This window comes from Corylus avellana, chromosome 5, assembly GCF_965113065.1.
Source record: "Corylus avellana chromosome 5, dhCorAvel1.hap1.2, whole genome shotgun sequence".
Taxonomy (NCBI): domain Eukaryota; kingdom Viridiplantae; phylum Streptophyta; class Magnoliopsida; order Fagales; family Betulaceae; genus Corylus; species Corylus avellana.
In genome coordinates this window covers 2,453,839-2,480,374 of record NC_142494.1, presented here as the reverse complement: position 1 = coordinate 2,480,374, position 26,536 = coordinate 2,453,839, and the positions used below count along the sequence as shown (strand labels likewise).

The window sequence follows — 26,536 nt, the reverse complement described above, 5'->3', positions numbered from 1 at the left end:
CTAGACGTTCTAGGAGAACTACTACGGTATCAGACAAGTGGGTCGCTTGTCTAGTACATTGGAGTGTCAAGTTGTGTAAGTCTTCGACATTGTATAACTTCTCATTATTTTACTGATTTAGTGATTTCTTGGGTTTGGTTGTCCCAGAAAGGTTTTACATTTTAAAGAGTTCTCTAAATGGTTTCCTCTTCGTAACCAAAATATTTGTGTCTTTTTGATTTATTGTTGTACTTATATATTTTGGTGAATGATTAATTGTGGTTGCTTATTATTTTAATTCTGCATATTATATTGCATACACTTATTCAACCCCCTTCTAGGTGTTGTTTGGAGTCATATTAGGTTTTTAAATGGAGAATCACTCGCATAAGCCTGATTAGTATTAGCCACCTTGGGAATCAACTGATGTCCTGGTGGAGCTGGGTCAGGCTATAACTCAATTGATCTTGAGGGAGCGCTTGCAGGCAATCCTCAGCGGGTAGGTGCTACCATAGTAACGCAGCCGCTCCCTCCAACCCTTTTGCTTAGAAAAAAAAAATTAGGACAAGTCATTAATTATTTGTTTTATTTTTTTGATGCGGTCAACGAATTAACTTTAATTTCACGTTTTTCACCCCTTCAAAGCAGTCTTCTTCAGTGCAGTAGTGCAGTTCCACGATAATTATTACCATATCAGTATCAGAAAAGCTTTCACGCCTTCAAAGCTATGGGACCGATGATGGCAGAAAACATGTGGATGTCAAGTATGTGAGACCCAGAACAAATTAATGCCCAACACTATTGCAACAGCAGAAACACTTAGCCCTGCAGTTTCAACACCTTAGAGAAGATATACCATTGTCTTCCTATCTTCCATGGCCAACCTGAACTCTCTCCCTTTATATGAAATAATCCAGCGTAAAAATGGTGTAAAAAGAGTCGTTGAAATCATAATCTTGTTCCTTCTCCTTTCTCTCCTTATTTATCGTCTTCTCTTCCTCAACGACCATGGCCTCACTTGGCTCCTTGCCTTACTATGCGAGTCATGGTTTACCTTCAATTGGGTTCTCATCATCAACATCAAATGGAATCCTGTGGAATACAAAACGTACCCGGACAACCTCGTACAACGGTAATAAATCGATCACGTTTGGCTTTACTTACCACTCTGCTGTGATATATGTGTTTGCTTTATCCATAATATCATTATTTTTGTAGTAGTGGTCATTATTCATGAGAAACAAGAATTAGAGCTACATCTATGTTGAATTATATTAAAATATGAGATATTTAAATTAAGGTTTGGTAAACCAAAAAAAAAAAAAAAAGGTATGGTACGTAAACAAGCAAAAGTAGACGAAATAAAGTAGGAGATTGATGATGGTCATGGACCTAGAAAACTAAATCATAGCTAATATGAAAATTATTTTAACAAGATTAATTGATGTTGCCCATAAAACTTTGAATATGTTAGGTAATAAACTTAATTTTTGTTTCTCTTCCATTTTTATTCTCTTTCTCTTAGGCTTTATTTGTTTCGATGTAAAATAATTTCTAGAATATGCTTTCTGTATTTTCGGGTGTTTGGTGCAAAGGAAAATAATAGTCATCGGAACATATTTTCGGTTTGACCGAAAAACCACTTTAATTTTCGGAAAATAGTTTTAATTTTTGAAAACCGTAAACTATTTTTCAAGTTTGAGTATGTCATTTTCAAATCGATAGACTCAATTAAGATGTCGCTAGGACCCTGCTAGGATTTGACCGGGACACTACTAGAAAATAGTCGAGACATTGTTAGGACATTTTTCAAGTTTAAGTATGATTTTCTTAAAAATCATTTTTTAAGAAAATATTTTGCGATAAAAATATTTTTCGATGGAGAACATTTTACGTCAAAGTTAATTATTTACGATTTAATTCTTGCCAGGGCAATTGAGCTTCCGTTGGTGGACATGTTTGTGACAACTGCAGACCCTGTGCTAGAACCTCCTATCATCACCATAAACACCGTACTCTCTTTATTGGCAATTGATTATCCAGCTCACAAGCTAGCCTGCTATGTTTCCGATGATGGCTGTTCTCCCTTGACCTACTACTCTCTTTCCGAAGCCTTAAAGTTTGCCAAGCTTTGGGTTCCATTCTGTAAGAAGTACAATATTCAAGTCAGAGCTCCATTTAGATACTTTTCCAATGATTCCCTAATGTCCAGTACTAATAGCTCTAATTGGGAGTTCCATCAAGAATGGAGAAGGATGAAAGTGAGTTGTATATCATGGGGACATTTTATGACTATATTTTGATGAACTATGATGAGAAATGGCTGCCACTTATGCACAAACTTGTTTGTCTACATTTCTTGCAGGATGAGTATGAGCTGCTTTGCCATAAAATTGAGGATGCCGCCCAAAAGTCGAGGCCATGTGATTTTACTGGGGAATTTGCAGAATTCTCAAATGTAGAACGCAAAAACCATCCAACTATTATTAAGGTAAACTCCAAGTTGATTAGCTGGGACTTGCACAAGTTTTGCAAAGTAATCCCAGGACCTGACCAGGATCACTATGGGAATTTGATTTTGTACATTTATTTTAAACCTTTGGAAAACGAGGAAGGTCTTCCAGATGGGTTATAATCAATTTCCAAAAGTTTATCTCATTTAGATAATCTTATTTTAGGTTATGTGGGAGAACAAGGAAGGTCTTGTAGATGGGGTGCCACATTTGGTCTATATATCTAGGGAGAAGCAGCATAAGCATCCTCATAATTCCAAAGCCGGTGCCATGAATGTCCTGGTAAGAAGTTTTTTATGCCCATAAGTTTGGGTAGAGATGAAATGAAGGTAATCTCTACTAATTTTTTTTTTTTTTTTTTTTTTTTTCATTAGAGGCAATTTCCACCGTTTATATTTTTAAAAAGAGTCAAGCCAAACTTATTTATCCCAAAGGATTTAATAAGATCAAATGTCTTTTAGTTGTTTACAAAATTATATATCCTTTCTTATCAGTGATATAACTAATTAACACCTCTTTTAATTTGTATCATAAATAGACGAGAATCTCTGGATTGATGACAAATGCTCCCTATATGCTGAACGTAGACTGCGATATGTTTGTCAACAACTCAAATGTTGTTGTTCATGCAATGTGCCTACTATTAGATTCCAACAGTGAAAAGGAATTTGCGTTTGCTCAGTTCCCACAAGTGTTCTATGATGGATTAAAGGATGACCCCTATGGCAATCAGTACGTGGTCTTGCATGAAGTAAGTCAAATTTAAGTCTTTACTTGCAAATAAGTCTTCTCTTTAACCTTTTTTTTTTTCATTGCAAAATTTATAAACAACATAAGTTTCATTATATATATATACATGTGTAACTAAAGAAAAAGTGACGAATGTCACTCACTAAATATTGGACAATTACTATTAGAATGTTTTCAAAATTAATACAACTACAAAAGCATATTTTCACACGATTAGACCGGACAATAGGTCACCTGCAAGACAAGATAGGAACAAATAGAGTGGAGCTAACCTCAGGGCCAGCGAGAGAGCCTTTGATGCGTAAGTCAATAGAATATTCATAGAGAGAAAATTGAATAAAGAGGTTTTTTTAGCCTGAAATACAAGATAGAAACAAATAGAGTGGAGCCAAGCTCAGGGCCGGCGAGAGAGCCTTTGATGCGTAAGTCAATAGAGTATTTATAGAGAGAATTGAATAAAGAGGTTTTTTTAGGGAGAAAGAAGTTCTTTATCTTATTTAAAGATAATGACCTCCTTTTGTATTAGCTAGATTCCTTGTTTTATTGTCATGTGGTAGGCTTGTGGTTGTGCAATAGTTGTTTTACTATCATACTCCTGGCATGGCTAGGCTTTTTAGCATCTCTAGTAAGTAGGCCTTTATGCTAATGCCGAAGGCTTTGTGCCTTAGGTTTTTTTATGGTATCACTGGTTACCCCCGATTCTTGACGTGGACTTGTCTAATTGGTTCATCATTGGGATTTTTTTTTAGTTACAACTGGGGTCATTCTTTTGAGATCAATAAAGTTCTTTAAGTGTTATTTCTGATTTGCTTTCCCTTTCTAAGTTAATCTATAGTACTGGATATAGGATAACTAAGGCATTTAGGATAACATTACACTTTTGTTTTGCTGAGGTCTGTGCCCTATAAATCCCAAAATTCCTCTTTCTCTTGCTAGCCAGTTCAGAAACTGTGCAGCATATGTGTTGATACGTGCAATCCAAGTGTTCTAACTATCATCCTACCCTTCTATATGCAAGTAAAACAACCATATTCACTCCTTAGGGCATAATCTATCATGTTGTGCATGTTTGAACATTCAAATCAAAAAAGGTTTTAAAAGAAAAGAAAGAGAGTTAAATACTTACAAAGTGTGAGTGAAAGAAAGAGCAAATCTAGTGAGATATTACTGGAAAGAAAGAGCAAATCTTTGCTGAGAAAGATTTGGAAGGAGAGACATTTGAGAGGGCTATAGTTTGTCGTGTGAATGAAATAGTGAAAGAGGAGTGGATTTTCTTTAAAGAGGGCTAAATGGACGGTTTAATAGTTATCTTTTTTTATTTCAATTTTTTTTTTTTTGAAATGAATCATGATATTTTTATTGATAATCATTGACAACTATCTTAATCAGCAAGTACAATACTTTGAATAAAATCAAGACTTTCTTCCAATCACACTTGGTTGACGAAGTGATAGAGAGCTGCTATCGCTAACCTATGAGCAACTTTTTTAGCTTCTCTATGAATGTGACAGACTACACATGATTGAGACTATTTATAACCATGTAAATCGCTAAAGACCCCAATACTTTTTTCTAAATTTTATTTTCCAAATGATCAGGACTCAAGTTTCATTTAAGAAAAAAAAAATAATCTAAACCTAGTTATTTTTTGAATGGGTCACATCATTTGAAAAAAAAAATTTAGAAAAAAGTAATGGAAAATGATAAAGGCTCTTCTGATGTTCTAGGGTGTTCTCCCTTCTCAGGGTGCTTACTGCTTAGCATTTCTCTCTCATTTAATAGGCCCCTTAAATCACTCTGAATAATATCTTCTACCATAAAATCCTCAACATACGTAATGCCCAGAATCTCTCCTATATCTCCATTTTTTTTTTTTTTTTTTTTTTTTCTGTTTCAGCAATGAGCAACCCGATCATTCCTGGGAGAGACACATCCCGGAAATAATGGTGCATTAATGGTTGGGCCGTTACCGTAAAGATTTGCAGAGGAATCTCCACCTTCCGGAATTGTGGCTTCTGGGCTTAAGCCGGAGCCGTTACTTCCATGTATTCCGGTGCTGAGACCTATCCCTTCCTGCGCCGCCGGCGTATTGGGGCTGGTTTTCATCATTGGCGCTGCCTTGGCGGTGGAGGTCTTCCCACCATAAAATCCCCCCACTGGACGGTTTGCATATTCTGCACGTAACCAAGTTCCGTACGGCTCGTCTCTCACCCCGTCATCCAATTCCGCCATGCAGCCCTCGTCTCCGTGACAGATTCTGCCACATGCAAAGCAGAATTTAGGAAGTTTCTCATATTTGAAAGAGACCCAGGTAGACTTCCCCCTGAATTTTAGAGCTCTGCCTCGTTCCAATGGTTTTTGTAGATCAATCGACACTTTGATACGAAGTTATTTACCCCAACCTATTCCGTCGCCGTTCGCTTCCACCGCCTCCACCTCCCCCAACGACGCTCCAATATTGAACCCCACCTCGTTGTTCATACACACCAATGGCATGTTGTGGATCTGGATCCAAAACTCATTTGGGTAGGCGGAGTCATTTCATCAAACACTTACAACTAGATGTTTATAAAAAAGTCAAGGTCGTCCGGCCAATACCCGTTGCTTGTCTCTCCCATCAGAAAATTAAATCAATCAGAGATTCTCTTGTAACTCCTTGAAGGATGCTCCTCCCTTGACCCTCCACAGGGTTGTCATCAGAGATCGAAAAGCCTCCCTGTTAATGGACTTCTCTGCAACTATACGCCCTACTAAACATCGTTCCCCTATTTTCACCAAATTCTCAACATCCTCCTCCTTCACTGTGATCCCCTCTTGTTCCCCTTCTGTAAGGGAAAACCGTGCCCACTGTTCCTCCAACTCTTCTGCCATTCAATACTCCGGGGCTTGGAGACACAACATTCAGTGCTCCTGCTTTAGAAGCAAAACCTAGGAGACGAAGGACCAATCTTTTTATGCATTAAGGGTATTTTGATCCATTCAACTAAGATAACCCAGTCATACTAATACGTCCTCTAGACCTACGGGAAGGGAGGAATATTTGCGGGTACTTCCGAGGAGGGTGTCGGCAGAAATGAACTCTCTTCTTACTCGTGATCTTGAGATTGAAGAAATTACTATAGCAGTTCAGCAAATGGCTCCAATGAAGGCGCCGGGTCCTGATGGTTTTCCCACAAGTTTTTACCAAGATAATTGGGAGGAAGTGAAGGGTGAGGTATGTGCTGCGATTTCTAGTTTTTTCAATATGGGTAGTTTTGATAATGCTGTTAATAGGACTCATATTGCTTTGATTCCTAAAATACATTGTCCCACTAAGGTCACAGAGTTTAGACCTATAAGCCTTTGTAATGTGTTGTATAAGATATTAGCAAAGGTACTAGCCAATCGTTTGAAGACAATTTTACCTGATCTTATATCCAAAAATCAGAGTGCTTTCGTTCCGGGGCGACTGATCTCGGATAATGTCTCGGTTGCCTATGAGGCTTTGCACACTATGAATTCGAGGATGTGGGGAAAGGTGGGATACATGGCTTTGAAGCTCGATATGAGCAAAGCCTATGACAGGGTGGAATGGGTATTTCTTGAGGGTGTAATGAAGATGTTGGGTTTTGATTTGAAGTGGATTAAATGGATAATGCAATGTATCACGACAGTTCAATATTCAGTTATGGTGAATGGGGTTCCAGCTGGGGATATACGTCCAACAAGAGGAATAAGACAAGGAGATCCTCTCTCTCCTTACTTGTTTCTCCTCTGTGCGGAGGTGTTGAGTGCTCACTTACAAAATGCGGACAGATTGGGGTTGCTTAGTGGGGTGCCCACGTCTTTGAGGGGGCCTCGAATAAATCATCTGTTTTTCGCGGACGACAGTTTGATTTTCTGCAAAGCCCAAGAGGATGACTGGAATAGGTTGACAGTGATTTTGGATGGATACGAGCAAGCTTCGGGGCAAAAGTTGAACAAGGAGAAAACTTCTATTTTCTTTAGCCGAAATACCCTTCCGATAGCTAAGGAGGTTATTCTTAGTCTTTCAGGGATTCCGGTTACACAGCGATATGATAAGTACTTGGGTTTGCCTTCTCTTGTTGGACGGTCGCGTATCCGTGAGTTCACTAATATTACGGATAGAGTTAAAAAAAAAGATGAATGATTGGAAGGTTAAATTTTTGTCCCAAGCTGGTAAGGAAGTGATGATTAAGGCGGTGATTCAAGCCATTCCAACATATAGTATGAGTATTTTTCTGTTGCCAAAAGAATTATGCAGGTCTTTAAATTCTCTTATGCAAAAATTCTGGTGGGGACATAAGGAGAATGACAAAAAGATCGCTTGGATGAGTTGGGAAAAAATGGGAATTTCAAAAGCAAAAGGTGGTATGGGTTTTCGGGACCTGGTTTCTTTTAACAAAGCGCTTCTTGCCAAGCAATGTTGGAAATTGATACAAGATCCTGATAGCTTAGCAGGGAGAATAATCAAAGGGAAATACTATCCAAGGGGGTCGTTGTTGGAAGCAAATCTTGGAAGTCGTCCTTCTTATGCCTGGAGGAGCATTATGGCGTCAAGGGATTTACTAAAAGATGGTTTGTTTTGGCGAGTGGGAAATGGAGACAAAGTGCACATATGGGGGGATAAGTGGATACCCATGGCCACCTCTTACAAAGTTCAATCCCCTTGTAGAGTGTTGGAGAGGACAGCTACTGTTAGAGAATTAATTGATGTGGACACGAGGAGCTGGAATGTTCAATTGGTAAGGGAGATTTTCCTTGATTATGAAGCTAAGATCATTTGTAATATACCTCTTAGCCGATATAGTCAAGAGGACCAGCTGATATGGAGAGGTACATCGTCGGGTATGTTTACCGTTAGGAGTGCCTATCACATGGACATGGAGAGGAAGGCAATGGGGAAAGGTGAGGTTTCTTCAATCAGCATTGAAAAACCGGTTTGGAAGACAATTTGGAATATGAGGGTCCCCAATTCAACTAGAGTTTTCTTGTGGAGAGTTTGTAAAAATATTTTACCTACCAGGGAAAATCTTTTGGGGAGAGGAATTATTAAGGATGCTTCTTGTTTGTTCTGTTTGAGGAGCACGGAAACAGCTATGCATGTGCTATGGGAATGTCCGTCAGCCATGGACGTTTGGGGAGTGAGTGAGAAATGTTTTCAGAAAAGCTGTGGGGGTGGTGACAATTTCCAAAGTTTTTTTGAAATAATGCTTAACAGATGCAAGATTGAGGAGATGGAATTATTTGCGGTGGTGGCTAAGAGCTTATGGACTCGTCGCAATCAGGTGCTGCATGGGGGAGGATTTACACATCCTAATTGTGTTGCTCATGAGGCGGTGGTGTCTTTACAACAATACAAGCAAGCACAAGGAAATTCTATTCATGAAGGTGGGGAATTGCAACAGGTGAAATGAAGATCTCCTAGGTTTGGCAGGTTTAAGGCCAATTGGGATGTGGCAGTCAATTCCAGATTGAAGACCATTGGTGTTGGAGTTTTGGTGAGGGATCATTTGGGTGGAGTTTATGCGGCTCTTAGCCGAAAAATACAGTCGCAGAAAGAACCGGTGGTGGCAGAAGCTATGGGTGCTTTAATGGCAACAGAATTTTGTAGGGATTTGGGTTTACAGGATATTGAGCTTGAAGGCGATTCACTTCTTGTGGTAAATGCCATTAAAGATTCTAGTATTCAATGGAGTTCTTATGGTCACATAGTGGGGGATGCAAGAGTTGTTCTCAACAATATGAGGAGTTGGTTTGTTGGTCATGTAAAACGAGAGGCCAATATGGGGGCACATTTGTTGGCCAAAGAAGCTGGGAAGCACGATGTCGAGCAGATATGGAAGGAAGAAGTTCCATTTTGTATTTATGATATTGTTACTCTAGAGCATTGTGCTCTTTCAATTTAGAGCTTTAGGGCTCTAGTTTGTCTTATCTTTTGATGAATGAATAGAAGAAGTTTTTATCTAAAAAAAAAAACCCAGTCATACTAATGGGCCTGCACAACTCTGAGCCCATTTACCTGGGTTAGGCTTGAGAATTACTCAAGCAAAAAATTGGGGTAGTCACTCCAACTCCATATATATATTTTGACATATCCATACAAGAGAAGGGAGAGGGGAGATTCGAACTAATGACCTCCACTTTATGATGAGGTGTGGTCCATAACTGATTGAGTTACCCCTTGGGAGCACTCCAACTCCATATTTAGAGAAATGAAAGAACATCGTTTCCCGTAGATGGCACCAACTGCAAAACGGCAAGACAAGAAAGGAACCATCGGAGTGGCGCCGGTCTTCGAAGCTTAAGTCAATAAAGTATTCATTGAGAGAAAATTGAATAGAGAGTTTGTTTAGCGCGTGAGGCTCCTAGGCTTTTTAGCCTTTTTAGTGAATAGGCTTTTATATATATTAATTGAGTCATAGGCTTATTTATAGTATCATCAATAATATATAATGTCTTTGGTTTAGGAACTTTTTATAATTGAATCATTTTAAGAGATTTGGAAGAGGAGAGTCCTACACGGGCGGGGAAATAGAATAGGAAAGACCCTAGTTCTTTTCTCTCTGGCTACCAGAGAGAAAAGTGAAACCCTTCAGCCACACAGGGGAGGAGGGTTGGCCGTTTGGCTGCCTCCTTCCTCCCCTCGCCCTCCTCGCTCCTGTGCTAGTTATTTACCTGATGCCCTACCCCGGTGCCTCCTCTCTTCCCCTTCCTTGCCGCTCCTTTTCCCCTATATTTTTCTCCGTTTTTGCTCATACCCTGCTGCTTTTCTTCCCCCGCCTTCATTTTCTGCAGTGGGATCCTTGACCTTGTTTTGGCACTTTGTGGGTTCGGCTTGTGGGGTTTTGCTTTCAAACCCCCCCAGATTTTGTCTGTGGTCGTCGCTTCGCCGTCCACTATTAGGGTTTTCTTTCATGCTTCCCCACCGTGTCGAGCTCCCACACCCCTTACGTGGTTGTTTCCGGCCTGCACAGGTCCAGCTCCCTTCCGGCTACCGTCTTCTCGCTTAGTGCTCATTTTTCCTGCTTTTTCCTTGTTTTGGTGGTCCTTTTTTTTTTTTTTTTTTTTTGTTTGTGGTTGTTTTCAGGTCCTGCTTTGCCGATCTTCTCCGCGCCTATTTGCCGCACACCATCCACTGCTGGGTCTTTCGACGCGTCCCCGCCGCGATGAGCTTCCAACGCCCCTCTGGTTTTCCGTTCCCGGCATGTGCGTGATCAACGTGTGCTATTTCTTTTCTTGTTTTATTTTCCTGTTTTATTGCTTCTTTAAGATGTATTTGTGTTTTGGTGTGTGTTTTTTCCTTGTATTGTTTTATTTCCCTGTTTTGTTCGGCTTGTAATAAGGCTCTTTCCTCTCATTCGATCTATGTTGCCTTTGGGTTAATTAGTTTTGGTCCAAACCTTTGGGTTGTGGATGTGATCATTATCCTACCCTTCGGGTCGAGGAGGAAGAGTTTCGGCATGAAAGTCTTTCCGCTCTTAGGGTTGAGGAATAATTGTTATCCATGCATTTGGTTGAGTCTGTCTGTCACAGATCTAGTATTAAATCTGATTTGAGTTATGGGTTAGCAGATTGGTCTCGAATCTTATACTAAACCTAGTAATCTTGTAGCTTTATACTATGGTTGCTTCAGAGTTTTACTCTGTGATGTAAGAGCTTTATGCTCGTGGTATTATTGAATGAAATGTTATGTTTTTCTAAAAAAGAAAAAAAAAATAAAAAAATAAAAAAAGAATAGGAAAGGACCAAATCACACAAAGCTATTACTTTAAAGTAATACTTGGGCGTATGTGGAATCGTAGAGATAAATTAAGTAATCGGTATTAAAATTTTTGATCAAATGGTTTTAATTAGATAATCGTTAATTGTAAGAATGGTTAGGATTAAGTATATGTTAATATCGAATGATCATATTTTAATGACTCTTTTTTCCCTCTCCAAAAATTTGTCGCTTCATTTAAAATTCTTGTTTATTATGCTCTGTCTTTTCATAGAAACAAAACTCTAATCTTCTTACTAAAATAGTAAATTTGACTACGTTTTGGTTTGATTTCATTTTGTGCAAAACACAATCAAACATCATAAAATTTTCTAGGCACCACTGTATTATGGAAACATATTCCCTATAAGCCTATGCAAACCAATTGATTAGAATTAGTGGTGGCAATAATGTCTTAAAAGAAAGTGACATTGTAACGTATACCCGAACAGCATTTTCTTTCTGCTTATAGTTTATGTTCTAAAAATTACTTTATTTTGTTTTGCACATATATGTACAAAGTATACGATGCATGGAATATCTGGAATTCAAGGATCTTTATATGGGGGAACAGGATGTTTTCATAGACGAAAAATTATTTATGGCCTCTCTCCAAATCATATGGTAGACTCAATTGATGGTAAGTAAATAAACTTTGATATTTTTAATTATAAAAGTACTGATATTCTCCAAAGAGTAACACTACTTTTCACACTCATTTTATACCTATTGATAATGGTGTGTTTTAAGTTGCTTAGCATGTCAACCACTTCAAATACGCTATATTAGAAAATGTAAAATTGGTATGAAATGTAACATTACTCTTCTTAAAAATTCACTATCTCAACTAATTTTTAGTGGCAACAATTGAAATTTTTTATTTAAAAGACAACACTTCATTAATGGGATTTTTCCTTTATATATGACTAGTATTTTTCTTTCTTCCTATTACAGGAAAATTGGCTGATGAGGATACACTTCGAGAATTTGGGAGTTCAAAGGAGCTGATTAAATCAGCTGTTCTAGCTTTGAAAGGGAACACAAATCCATCTAATTGTCTTTGCCCCTCTATTCAGGCAGCATACCAAGTTGCTAGCTGCGAGTATGAATATGGTACAAGCTGGGGCACAAAGGTGAGTAACCAAAAATAAGCAAATTACATATTGAAGGCTAATTTAACTAATCATTTAAAATCTAGCTATAAAAAAACTAATTATTTAAAAGTTATTCAAAATTCAGAGTATAGGGTATTAATAATTAAGTTTTATGAATTTTTTGTTTTTTAAATTGGGAGAGCATAATTAATATCCTAAAGTTTTTTTATTCATGAACAATTATCTCTTATCTTGGGATTTAGTTTCTAACAATAACCTCGTTATTTTAATTCATGGGAAACATATATACTTTCATGTTTATATACCCAAGGATAGTCCATTAGAAAGATAAAAGAGTATATCCCCTTTCTGTTAAACTTGTTTTGCTTTCTGCATGTTTACCGTATACAATGAAATTATTTTATTCTTCCAATAGCTTTTATTTCATGATATTAAATTACCAATTATTCAAAAAACTTAAGTTTATAGGAAGAGGTAAATTTAATTACTTAACCATTACTTTAACACTCTCCCTTACGTCCCCAATGGATAGCTCAATCGGCTGTGAACCTCGCCTCATGAAGTGGATGTCACTAATTCGAATCCCTTCTCATCCTTCCCTTGTGTAGACATGTCAAAAAAAAAAAAAAAAAAAACACTCTCCCTCACGTGTGGGCTTAAACTCCATTTTAATAGGTGAGAGGTCCAACACGTTGAATTTTTAATTTAAATGGGGGTGAATTGACGGAGTCAAAGTTCACACATGATACCATGTTAAATTTCTAATTATCTCAAAAGCTTAAACTTATAGGAAGAGGTAAATTTAATAACTTAATCGTTACTTTAACACATGATTTGATTAAATTGCAGATCCATTGACGTTTTAGTTTTTGGATGATTTTTTTTTTCCTTCCTCTAGGCATGGGTTGATGTTGGAACCAGTGGCTTATATTTTCTTAGAGAGAGATCGAGAGTAATATAGGAATACTAGTAGTTGGCCGAGTAGACAGAGCGGTATAGGGTATTATGGAGTTTTTCAAAATTCGTCCGTACAATTGGGGTTTTCTTCTATATTTGTTATATTGTAACACTGAATCATTAATAGTAAAATATAGCCACATTCTCCTGTGGACGTAAGCACATTGCTTAACCATATAAATCTGTGTCTCTACTTTCTTGATTTATATTTTTTTAATTCCTTATTATTCATCATTGTTGAGCACGAAAAATATATATATTATCATATTATCATCATCACAGTTCTTATTATTAATTTTTTTTTGGCCCACACTCATCTGTATGGATATCTGATTTCAGCTTGGTTGGAGATATGGATCGACAGCAGAGGACACTAACACTGGGCTAATGATCCATACAAGGGGTTGGAGGTCCGTCTTTTGCACGCTCGACCCATTAGCCTTTTTAGGGTGTTCACCCTCGGATGGGCCTAATGTGATGACCCAACAGAAGAGGTGGGCCACCGGCCTGCTTGAAATTCTATTTAGCAAGAATTGTCCCATATTTGGCACCCTCTTTGGGAAGCTCCAACTGAGGCAAAGCTTGGTCTATTTGTGGCTCATCTTTTGTGGCCTACGCCCGGTGCCTGAGCTATGCTATGCTGCTCTTCCCGCATATTGTATCATCACCGACTCCTTCTTCTTGCCAAAGGTTAGCTGAAGCTCATGAATTACCATAAAGTATTCAAAATCTATTTCATAGATTTAATCTTTTTTAAAAGCTTTTAATGTCTGTATATATGCAGGTTCATGAACCAGCATTCTCTTTACTAGTTGCTCTCTTTGTCATTTACAACCTATACACTTTATCTGAGTACCTAAAAACTGGCCAATCAGTTCGAGCTTGGTGGAATAACCAAAGAATGTTAAGAATTACCGCCATGAATGCATGGTTCTTCGGATTTCTGAGTGCCATGCTCAAGCTCTTAAGAATATCGGAGACAGTCTTTGAAGTGACAAAAAAAGACCAATCTAGTGATGCTTCCAATGAAGATGATACCGGTAGGTTCACCTTCGACGACTCTCCAATTTTTGTGCCTGGCACAACCATTTTGCTACTTCACTTGACTGCATTGGTTGTGAGCTTGTTGAAGTTGCAACCACTAGCTCATGGCGGCGGGCGTGGGGCAGGGCTAGCAGAGGTATTGTGTAGTGTGTTGTGGTTGCTATGCTATTGGCCATTTTTGAAAGGGCTGTTTGGGAAAGGGAAGCATGGGATTCCCATGTCCACCATATGCAAGTCAGCTGCTTTGGCATTACTTCTTTTGCACTTGTGTAGAAAGACCACTATGGGTTGAGCGAGTGCTTGGACACGCAATTACTTTTTTAGGCCATGTTATCCATTTCAAACAAGATTTATTCAGGGAATTATATGTTTCTTAACTATTTTTCATTCATAAGCGACCTTGTGTAGAAAAATTTAATACAATTCACCCCCTTTCAAGTAAAATTTCTAGTCCCTTCGTGACAATGTCAATCAATCTATATATCAGTTCTTCTTCTTCTTTTTTTTTTTTCTTTTTTTTTTTTTTTAAAAAAAAAAGAATAATAATAATAATTGACATTGCAATGTCGGCAAAATAAAATAGTGATAGAATAAAAGTGCGAATTTTAACATTAGTCTTAAGAAAATGAAACTATGGTATTTCTTTATCCTTCATATGCAAGTGATCAGTTGCTCTTGCATTGATTACTAAGTAATAAAGAAAATGTTATATTATGAAATAGACGAGTTTAATTTTGTACTAACTACTTCTAGATTTTTTCTGGATCTTGTCGAAGTGAAGTGGTTCAAGCTCCTCCAATGCAAACATAAATTAGATGAATTATTGAAGTCGTCTTTTAGTCTATGATTGCGTGGCATGCATGTAAGTGGCTTGATGTACGATTTATCCCCAGCTGTGATCAAAACCGCTTGTTTCATTTTCCTTTCTGTTTCCCAACTCCAAACCCGACGTCACCATGCACTACTGTTAAAGTTGAAGATCACTAAACCAAAGGAAACAAAAGCTGCACCTACCGCTCCTCATCTTTATGGAAATCCAGCCCAACCAATCCTCAACGGTCAAGTGGACCAGGGAAGAAAAGAGAGAGAGGGAGAAAGTGGGTAACAATAACTGTGTATTATCTTTTTATCCTTTTAAAATTATTATAAAATTAATGTGATTTTTAAAATTACTATTAAATCAAAATTTAAATATAATTTATCTAAAATTTAATGATAATTTTAAAAGTCACATCAGTTTTAAAAGAATTTTAGGAGAATAAAAAGATGGTACCTAACATTACTTTTTATTTCATTATCAAAATACACTCCATAGTAACTTTCTTTATCTTTCTTAATTATACTATTAAAATATTAAAATATTATTTCTTTATAAATATATATAAATTTTCGACCCTCAAATTTTGTGTGTGTGTGTGTTTTTTTTTTTGGATTTTTCCTATAGAAGAAGGGAATAAGTGATAAGAAAGCTGATGTAAGTACACTAGCTAGCAGTAATTTTATTTAAATTTAGTGAATAAAACTACTTTTTTTATTTATGTATTCAAATAAACTCAAAAATAACTTTCTTTATCTTTGTTATATGCTATTTAAATATCTTTTTCAAATAAATGCTTAAACAAAGCCATTTAAATATTCTGAGAGCAAAGAGAGAAAAGACAAAACTTTTTAAAATTAAAGTAATATTAAAAGAAGTAAAGTGATATCCTATACTTAACAAAAAAAAAAAAAGAAAAAAAGTGTTTCATCTAAATTTTTTTTTTTAGAGAAGATAATGAAATTTGCTAATAATTACTCGTCCAATGATTAATTAACACGTGGTCTGAAAAGGAGAACGCATTATTTTTCATTTCACCCCTTCAAAGCTGTCTTCTTCAGTGCAGTACTGTAGTTCCTTCATTACTGTGCTTGCATGATTTCCATTTACCACACATCGATATCAGAAAAAGAAAGCTATGGGACCGATCAATGATGGCAGAAAACATGTACGCGTGTCAAGTATGTGAGGTCCAGAACAAACTAATGCCCAACAATATTCTAACAGCAGAACAACCTTCATTAGTCCTGCAGTTTCAACACCATTATCTTCCTATCTTCCATGGCCAACCTGAACTCTCACCCTTTATATGAAAGAATCCAGCGTAAAAATGGAGTAAAAAGAGCCGTTGAAATCATAATCCTGTTCCTTCTCCTTTCTCTCCTTATTTATCGTCTTCTCTTCCTCAAAGACCATGGCCTCACTTGGCTCCTTGCCTTACTATGCGAGTCATGGTTTACCTTCAATTGGGTTCTCATCATCAACATCAAATGGAATCCTGTGGAATACAAAACGTACCCTGACAACCTCGTACAACGGTAATAAATCGATCACGTTTGGCTTTACTTACCACTCTGCTGTGCTATATATGTTTTTGCTCCAAAATATCATTATTTTAGCTTCATTTTTCATATATTACGTGGCATTTTTATCGATCTTTACCAGGTGCATAAGATGTGTAGAAAGAAAAGTATTACACGTTCTAAATTTTCTTTTAAAAAAGCTAGTTTTCAAATGATGTGTCACCATCTGATGATATTTATTATTTTGGAAAGTGCATCACCAACTCATAAAATAGTGACACATCATTTGAGAATCAACTTTTTTTAAAAAAAATTGCCATGTGTAGCATTTCTCGTGTTGAAATATATAAAATGTACGTAAGAGTGAGGGGAAGCATAGAGAGAAAATAAGGTTAGACCATGTTTGAGATTATGTTTGAGAAATAGGGTTTTTAAGCAAAAAGTGATTTTTACAAAACTTTATTTCAAAATTTTTGTCAAAAGTACGTTTTGGCTATTTTTGGACCTTTTGGATCGCTTAAAAGTGCTTTCAATTTTTTTACCAAACGAATATTTTTTTTCTTTAAACTGACTTTTTAAGTGTTAAACGCATTTTAAGACTCCTCAAATATACAATATGTGGTATTTGTAGAAGAATTAAGGTATGGTAAACAAGAAAAGGTAGATGATGGATTATAGACTTAGAAGGAAACTAAATCATACATAATATAGCAATTATTCTAAGAGCATGTTTGAGATTGCATTGAGAAATAGAGCTAGCTTTTAAAGTAAAAAAAAACTTTTTAGAAAAGAAAAGAAAAACTTTTTCTAAAATTGCTTTTTCACCATTTTAGAATTAAAAAAATCAAAAACATATTTTTGAAATTTTTTACCAAACATGCCAGTTTTTTGTTTGGCACAAATTTTTAGCTATTAAAAACAATTTTTACTCTTTTTAACACATTTCCAAACATGTGAAGAAAAAAAATACTTGTTTGAAGAAAAAAAAATTTTACTCTCAAAACTTGCATTCAAGGGGTAAAAAGTACACCTTTACGAGGACTTTTTACCCCTTAAATGCACACCCCTCAAATTGCGTTTAAAGGGTACAAATCTTTTTGAACAATTTTTACTCTTTTTAACACAATTTCAAACGATTTTTTTTTTTTTTCAAACAAACTTTTGACAAAAGCTTAAAAATGAAACTTTTGTCGAAAAACACTTTTTGACTTAGAAACTATATTTCTCAAATACAATCTCAAACAAGCTCTTAATATCTTAAATAGTTTGTCTTTTAGTATTTCAAGCATTTGGTAATTACATAGAAGTTATATGAGATTTATTTTACAAGTGGGAATTACATAAGAGTTATTCAACATGTAGGAGTTGCTTAGAATTTACAACGCACTTGGGAGCTACATTTGATGTAAATGAATGATGTTAATGTTACAAGTTAGAAGGATCATTTGTAATCTATGAATACTCATGTAAGAAAGTCATTTAATCAAGTTGAATAAAATAAAATTAATGAAAGCGCTCTACTAGTTTTTGTTTCTCTTAATGTATGTGAGTTCTCCGACTTTCAACAGAATAATTAACTATTTAATTTCTTGCCAGGGTAATTGAGTTTCCCTCAGTGGACATGTTTGTGACAACTGCAGACTCTGAACTAGAACCTCCTATCATCACCATAAACACCGTGCTCTCTTTGTTGGCAGTTGATTACCCACCTCACAAGCTTGCTTGCTACGTTTCCGATGATGGATGTTCTCCCTTGACCTTCTACTCTCTTGTCGAGGCTTCCAAGTTTGCTAAGCTTTGGGTTCCATTCTGTAAGAAGTACAATATTCAAGTCAGAGCTCCATTTAAATACTTTTCCAATGACTCCCTAACGTCTAATGATAGCTCTAATTGGGAGTTCCATCAAGAATGGAAAAGGATGAAGGTGAATTGTATATCTTGGGGGCATTTTATGACTATATTTTGATGAACTATGATGAGAAATGGCTGCCACTTATGCACAAACTTGTTTGTCTTCATCTCTTGCAGGATGAGTACGAGCTGCTTTGCCATAAAATTGAGGATGCCGCCCAAAAGTCGAGGCCATGTGATTTTACTGGGGAATTCTCAAATGTAGATCGCAAAAACCATCCAACTATTATTAAGGTAAACTCCAGATTGATTGACTGGGAGTACCCTGGAACCTACACAACTTTTTCAAAATAATCCCTAGACGTGACTTGGGATAATTATGGGAATTTGATTTTTGTACATTTATTCTAACCTTTGGGAAACAAGGAAGGTCTTCCAGGTGGGTTATAAGCAATTTCCGAAAGTTCTCATTTAGATAATCTTATTTTAGGTTGTGTCGGAGAACAAAGGTCTTCCAAATGGGGTGCCACATTTGATTTATATATCTAGGGAGAAGCGGCATAAGCATCCACATAATTCCAAAGCGGGTGCTATAAATGTCCTGGTAAGAAGTTTTTTATGTCGAGTTTGGCTTGCTTCCAGTAAAATATTTACTAAAGATCTCATTAAAAAAAGAGGTAGGGGGTGAAGGTAATTTCTACCAATTATTTTTTCGTTATAGGCAATTTGCACGTTTTTAAAAAGGCAAGCCAAACTCATTTATCCCAAAGGAGTTAATAAGATCAAATGTCTTTTAGTTGTTTACAAAATTAACACCTAACTAATTAACGCCTCTTTTAATTCTTATCATATATAGACGAGAGTCTCAGGATTGATGACAAATGCTCCCTACATGCTCAACGTAGATTGTGATATGTTTGTCAACAATCCAAAAGTTGTTCTTCATGCAATGTGCCTACTATTAGATTCCAACAGTGAGAAGGAAATTGCGTTTGCTCAGTTCCCACAAGTGTTCTATGATGGATTAAAGGATGACCCCTATGGCAATCAGTACGTGATCATGTATGAGGTGAGTCAAATTTAAATCTTTACTTGCAAATAAGTCTTCTCTTTTACATTTTTATTTTGCTTAATTTATAAACAACATTGATTTAATTATATATGCATGTGTGACTAAGGAAAAAGTGAAGAATGTCACTCACAAAATATTGGACAATTACTGGCTTTTTTTGGTTTTTTTTTTTTTTTAGAATAATTACTATTAGAATGTTTTCAAATTAATATAATTGCAAAACCATATATTCACATGGCTGGATTAGACGATGGGTCACCTACAAGACAAGGTATGAGCAAACGGAGTGAAGCTGGCCCTAGAGCCGGTGGAAGAGCCTTTAATACTTATAAAGTCAGTAGAGTATTCATAAAGAGGAAATTGAATAGAAAGCTAGGAATTTTAGGGAGAAATAAGTTTTTATCTTATTTAGGTATGATGAACTTTTTTATTAGATCGATCCCTTGTTTTATTGTCATATGGTGGGCTTGTGGTTGTTTGTTGGATGTAGAAAGGAGGCTCCTTTTAAAGCTACATCTTCATGCATGATGGCCTCTGACGAGTATCTAATGAAAGCACAGAGACCTTTCTGATCTATATTTTCATGACGGTCTTTCGACATCTATTTGACGAAAACACACAAAACTTTCACGTACACCAAACGCTTGGGAGATGATAAGACATAAAAGTATGGTTTTGAGCATCGAATAAGGCCAATTTTTAAAACTTAACAGTAAGTTCTATGATAGTGTACTAATTTAAAATAAATATGAGTTTCATGAGATGAACTCTAATGCTTTCATAAGTCCCCATGCCTCCTAATCCATGCTGCTCATAACCTGGAAACAAAACATAAAAAGGGTAAGTGAAAAAGACTTGGCAAGTGAAATCTCCAACCATGAAAACGGTTGAGATAAATTCATTTTCTTTAAAACTGTATTTTTAAAACAACTTGTTCTTTAAAATCGCATGAAATTATAAATACTACCTCTCAACATTTAGATATATATTTTTTCGTTCAAATTATTTTCTGTAACACTTTCTTAGAGCAAATTTATTTTGTTTAAACATATAGGTATAAATACGCATTCTTAATGGAAATTCCTATCAAAAGGGGTAGTTGAAAGAAATTAAATGTTCGATGCTCTTAATTGAGTGTTTTTAAACTTTGAAGGTAGTTTCAAAACGAGTGGAAATTTATATATAGGAGTTTTCTAAAGTTACTCCCCTTTCTTTCAAAACGTGCTATGAAGAGTCAGTAGAATTTTGTTTTTTGGTTTGAAGTATAGGGCTTCAAACCTATACTTTTTATGTCATATGCCATGCACTAAACCATTGAACCATGAATGTGATTTAGGATAGAACTTTAAAATCAAAATATATAATTTATGCATGAAGGGTATTTTGATCTATTGAACTAAGACAATTCAATCATATTAATGGGTCTGTACAACTCTATGCCCATTTACCTGGACTAGGCCTAAAAATTACTTTATAAAAAATTGGTGTTGTCAAAGTAGATCAGGAAAAGGAGGAGACCTATCAACCCAATCCAATTGCATATTCAGAGAAATGAGGAACAATATTGTTTACCATAGATGGCGCCAATTGCAAAAGTAGATTTTTGCATGACCAAAATGGACAACGAGTCACCTACAAGACAAGAAAGGAACGACTAGAGTGGCGTCAGCCTCCGAAGCTTAAGTCAATTAAGTATTCATAGAGAGAAAATTGAATAGAAAGTGTGTTTTAGGGAGAAAGAAGTTCTAACCTTATTTGATAATGAAGAACTTCTTTAATATTAGATTCCTTGTTTTACAGTCACATGGTGGGCTTATGGTTGTTCAATACTTGGTATGTAAGCGTGAGGCTTAATAGGGCCCTAGGCTTATTTATGGTATCATCAATAATCAGTGTATGTTGTAGTATGACACGCATGTGAGCACACACACTTGGAATTGTAAGATTAAATCTATAAATTAGGTAATCAGTATTAAAAATTATGATCGAACGGTTATAATTAGATAATCGTTAATTATAAGATTGATTTGACGGTTAGCAATCAAACATTATCAAATTTTCTAGGCTCCACTATATTATGAAGACATATTTGCTATAACCTATGCAAACCAATTGATGAGAATTAGTTGGGGCAAATAATGTCTTAAGAAAAGTGACATTGTAATGCACCTTAAGAGCATTTTCTTTTTTGGTTTATAGTTTATGTTCTAACAATTACTTTATTTTGTTTTACACATATATGCACAAAGTATATTATGCGCGGCATATCTGGAATCCAAGGAAGTTTATATGTTGGAACTGGATGTTTCCACAGACGAAAAATTATTTATGGTCTCTCTCCAAGTCATATTGTAGAATCAATTAATGGTAAGTAAATAAACTTTAATTTGATATTTTTAATTATAAATAACTTTTATTCTCCAAAAGAGTAATGCTATATTCATCTAAAAAATTTAATTGCATGACTCACTATGTCAACTAATTTTTAGTGGTAACAATTGAAATTTTTTATTCAAAAGACAACACTTAATTAAGGGGATTTTTCTTATTATATGACTAGTATTTTTATTTTTCCTGTGACAGGAAAATTGGCTTATGAGGAAACACTTCAAGAATTTGGGAGTTCAAAGGAGCTGATTAAATCAGCTGTTCTAGCTTTGAAAGGGAACGCAAATCCATCTAACTGTCTTTGGACCTCTATTGAGGCATCATACCAAATTGCAAGCTGCGAGTATGAATATGGTACAGGCTGGGGTACAAAGGTGAGTAACCAAAAATAAGCAAATTACATATTGAAGGCTAATTTAAATCATTTTATTCTTCCAATATCTTTTATCTCATGATTTGATTAAATTGCAGATCCATTTAAGTTTTAGTTTTTGGGTCATGTTTTTTTTTTTCCTCTCGGCATGGGTTGAAACGATATTATCATAAAAGAAATGATTGGTGTCAATATTATTTTTTCATATTATCTTACAAATTAATCATTAGATTTGTTAACTTATTTGGACTCTACATAAGTCAATTGTAGACCTCACAAATTTAATTATTAAATTTGCAAGAGAATATAAAAAAAATATGAATAAATTATTGACCATAATTATTTATCTTATCATAATTATCATCATCATTATTCTTATTATTATTTTTTTTTTGGGTCCACTCTCATCTTTGTGGATGTCCGATATGACAATATCAGCTGGGTTTGAGATATGGAACGACAACAGAGGACTCCGACACTGGGGTAATGATCCATTCTAGGGGTTGGAGGTCCATGGATTGCACACCCGACCCACCGGCCTTTTTAGGGTGTGCACCCTCGGGTGGGCCTGCTGTAATGACCCAACAGAAGAGGTGGGCCACCGGCTTCCTTGAAATTCTATTTAGCAAGAATTGTCCCATATTTGGCACCCTCTTTGGGAAGCTCCAACTGAGGCAAAGCTTGGCGTATTTGTATATCTTCTCTTGGAGCATACTCTCTGTCCCTGAGCTATGCTATGCTGCTCTTCCAGCGTATTGTATCATCACCAACTCCTCCTTCTTGCCAAAGGTTAGGTGAAGCTCATGAACAATAAAGTACTGAAAATATATTTCATAGATTTATTATTCATTTTAATAGCTTATAATATGTGTTTGTAGGTTCATGAACCAGCATTTTATGTACTAGTTGCTCTCTTCGTCATTTACAATCTATACACTTTATTCGAGTACCTAAAAGCTGGCCAGTCAGTGAGAGCTTGGTGGAATAACCAGAGAATGGCAAGAATTACCATTATGAGTGCATGGCTCTTCGGATTTCTTGGTGTCATGCTCAAGCTCTTAAGAATATCGGAGACAGTCTTTGAAGTGACAAAAAAAGACCAATCTAGTGATGCTTCCAATGAAGATCATGCCGGTAGGTTCACCTTCGACGACTCTCCAATTTTTGTGCCTGGCACAACCATTTTGCTACTGCACTTGACTGCACTGGTTGTGAGCTTGTTGAAGTTGCAACCACAAGCTCATGGCGGCGGGCATGGGGCAGGGCTAGCGGAGGTATTGTGTAGTGTGTTGTGGTTGCTATGCTATTGGCCATTTTTGAAAGGACTGTTTGGGAAAGGGAAGCATGGGATTCCCATGTCCACCATATGCAAGTCAGCTGCTTTGGCATTACTTCTTCTGCACTTGTGCAAAATGACCACTATGGGTTGAGCCCTTGGACAGGCAATTACTTTTTAGGCCATATTATCTATTTCAGGGAATTTTAAGGAATGGATTCATTCTTATATGTTTCTTACACTATTTTTCATTCATAAGCGAACCTATTTGAAATTTAAAATAATAGCCTTTAAATTTATTAAAAAAAATAGTGTAGGCCTTTCTTTTTTCTTTTTACTTTGGCCCCTTAAAATTTTTTAATTCAATTCAGCACCCTTCAAGTTAAATTTCTAGTTCCCTTCGTGGCAGTTTAATCATGCACGAGTCTGAGTTTTATAATTTACTTATGCAAAAGAAAAGATTATCCTCTTAATACTAAATAATTTATTATCTATCTCATTTGTTAAAATTCTTAAATAGTACCTTTATTGCATAAACGAGGTTGCTGGATTAATTCCATCAAATTGCTCAAAAAATAAGGGGTTTATCATCTTCCCAAATCACACATGCTCATCAAGCTCTTGCTGGATCTTATCAAAGTGACTGGCCTTCAAGCTCCAATGCAAATATATATCGTATGCGGAGATAATATAAATTAGATTGGATACAATCAAATTAGATCATTACTTAAAAGGGATGAGATTACAATTAAATCTGAAATCTATCACAACCAAATTTGAATACAATCAAATATGATAATATATTCCAACACACCATTATCCATCCTATCTTGAAGTCATCTTTTAGTCTTAAGCCCAACAACACAGCTAGAGAACCTTAGTGCCAAGCCCTTGACCACCACGTCCACTAAAATAATTAAGAAATATATATATATGAATAGGGAGTGAAGATTTCAGCAACAGGAGAACATTTGCATGCACCTCTTGGACAAGTCAAAGGGGTGGAAAAGGCAACGATGGTGGTTGTGAGGTTGGGTGTGGAGGAATAGGAAGAAGAGTTGAGGGATCAAGTCACTGAGTTAAGAATATAATTAGTATATGTATCATGACAATATAAAAATGAGGAAAAAAAAAAAAAAAAAAAAAAGGCCTAAAGAATGAGTATTTTAGCCAAAATTTGCTATAAAAGTTCCCAAAACACTTATATATTGTTACGGTCCTTTAGAATTATGGTCCCCAAATCTCTACATATATCTCCGTAGTGGGACACAAAGATCGTAACACTTATGCTAACCAAAAGAGGTCTTCTTTGAGCCACATCTTATGCTTGAATCCCACAAGTTACAGCATATGTATACAGTTAAATCTAGATATAAAGTGATCATGATAGCAATATTAAAGTCCAGTAGATCTAGACATCACCCCTTATCCCTTATGTCATGAATCTTTCAGCCCTGTATCTAGCACTTCGTCGCCAAGAATCCTGTTGTAGCCCTGCATCGATCGTCAATCAATTTTCACGTGTCTTGCTTAGTTTTCTTTCTCAATCACAATGGTCCTCGAGTACAGTAGCCGTGGTCCTTAGCTTCACATAATTGAATTCTATGTACGTTGATCTGAAAGATATATATGCATATATATCTTAAAAGTTGTCCAGCCAGATTCACAACTTTTCTCTTTTACATAAATTAGTCATTTGGCAACTGAAAAGGATATATGTGGATGAAGCCGTGGTTGAAAAGTATCTAATTGAGCATACACTACAAAAAGCCTTAGAGTTAGGGACATTATGAGGTCATTTTAATAGTAAAACCACCGTTCTCAGAAGTAGGAATCGTTTAAACAGTATAACACTGTTCAAACAACCCCTCCTTTTGAGGTCGTTTGAACAGTGACAAATGACTCCTCCCTCTCTCGATTCTCCCTTTCTGCACACTCGATCCCCTCTCTCACTAAACTCTCGTTCTCGATTCTCCCTCACCCCTAGCTCTCAGCTCTCCCACTGCACTCTCTCCCTCGATCATCGATCTCCCTCTCCCACTCAGCTGTCTCTCTTTCACAGCAAGTGTCCCTATTATTAGAAAAATATGTGATTTTTATATGATCCAAGGACAAACGTCAATATTATAGATTAGGTAAGAGAAAGTTCTTCCAATTCAATGTAAAGAAAAACTCTTTAGTTAAAAAAAAAAAAAAAAGACACGCATATATAATATGGCATCAACACTACAAAAAAATTACTATTTTCTGACGTGGCATACAATACATAATTTTTGTCATGTTACCATTTTCTGACGTGCTAAAAATAGTACGTCAGAATTTTCTGACGTGCTAAATATTGACATGTCACAAAAAAATGGGCGGGATTTTGAAAATTTTCTCTCTTCTTATTTTCCCTCAACTTTTTTCCTCTTTTTATTCTTTCCTCCTCATTTATTTTCCCCTCTCTCTCTCTCCTCTCTCAATCTCCCTTCTCTCCACGGCAGATCGAAGAAAGCAGAAGAAGGAGAAGAGAAGAGAAGAGAAGAAGAAGAAGATAAGATAAAAAGATTTTTTGGGTTTGACGTTTAGGTTTTTGATTTTTCAGATTGTTTTTTTTATTTGGGTTTTTGATTTTTTGATTTGGGTTTTTGATTGTTTGAAGATTTTTTGGTGTGAGTTTGGATTTTTGAAAATTGAGATCGAAAAGAAGTAAGAAAATGGAGAAAAGATTTTGGAGAAAATTTTATCGTGGCACATAGAAGATTTTGTTGGGTTTCTCTACACCACTTGAGTGGTGCAGAAAAATTCATTTCTATGCACCATTCAATAAATTACAAAAAAAAGAAAATTTTAAATTAATACATTTTCTAATTGAAAAAAAAAATTATTATTTTTAATTAATTTTTAAATTTCCTTGACACGTTAGAAAATTTCTGACGTGTTATATTTTAACACGTCAGAAAATTTTCTGATATGCCAAAATTAACACGTCAGAAAATTCTGACGTGCTAAACAATAACACGTTAGGAAAAAAAATTTCCTGACACTTATGCTTCTGACATTCAACACACGTTAGAAGCGCTACGTTAGAAAAATTTTCTGATTTGTCAGACACCCTAACACGTCAGAAAATT

At 35.9% G+C, this 26,536-nt stretch overlaps 2 protein-coding genes across 3 annotated transcripts; both read left to right on the top strand.

Annotated features, from left to right (window-relative positions):
• Positions 1-834: 834 nt before the first annotated feature.
• Positions 835-14,507, top strand: LOC132183039 (cellulose synthase-like protein B4). The gene is made up of 9 exons (XM_088516198.1): positions 835-1,111; positions 1,910-2,240; positions 2,345-2,470; positions 2,658-2,774; positions 3,031-3,243; positions 11,527-11,644; positions 11,959-12,137; positions 13,416-13,766; positions 13,861-14,507. Exons 1-9 carry the CDS (start codon positions 855-857, stop codon positions 14,410-14,412), a joined length of 2,244 nt encoding a protein of 747 aa, XP_088372324.1. The 5' UTR covers positions 835-854; the 3' UTR covers positions 14,413-14,507.
• Positions 14,508-16,179: 1,672 nt separating this feature from the next.
• On the top strand, positions 16,180-23,648 carry LOC132181550 (cellulose synthase-like protein H1). Of its 2 annotated transcripts, XM_088516193.1 has the most exons (9): positions 16,180-16,475; positions 18,057-18,384; positions 18,489-18,605; positions 18,802-18,915; positions 19,168-19,380; positions 21,633-21,750; positions 21,967-22,145; positions 22,583-22,933; positions 23,023-23,648. In XM_088516193.1, the coding sequence occupies exons 1-9, from the start codon at positions 16,219-16,221 to the stop codon at positions 23,572-23,574; spliced, it is 2,229 nt and encodes a 742-aa protein (XP_088372319.1). In that variant the 5' UTR covers positions 16,180-16,218; the 3' UTR covers positions 23,575-23,648. The 2 variants fall into 2 exon arrangements, with proteins under 2 accessions (XP_088372319.1, XP_088372320.1); XM_088516194.1 differs by lacking the exon at positions 18,802-18,915.
• The last annotated feature ends 2,888 nt before the right edge of the window (positions 23,649-26,536 follow it).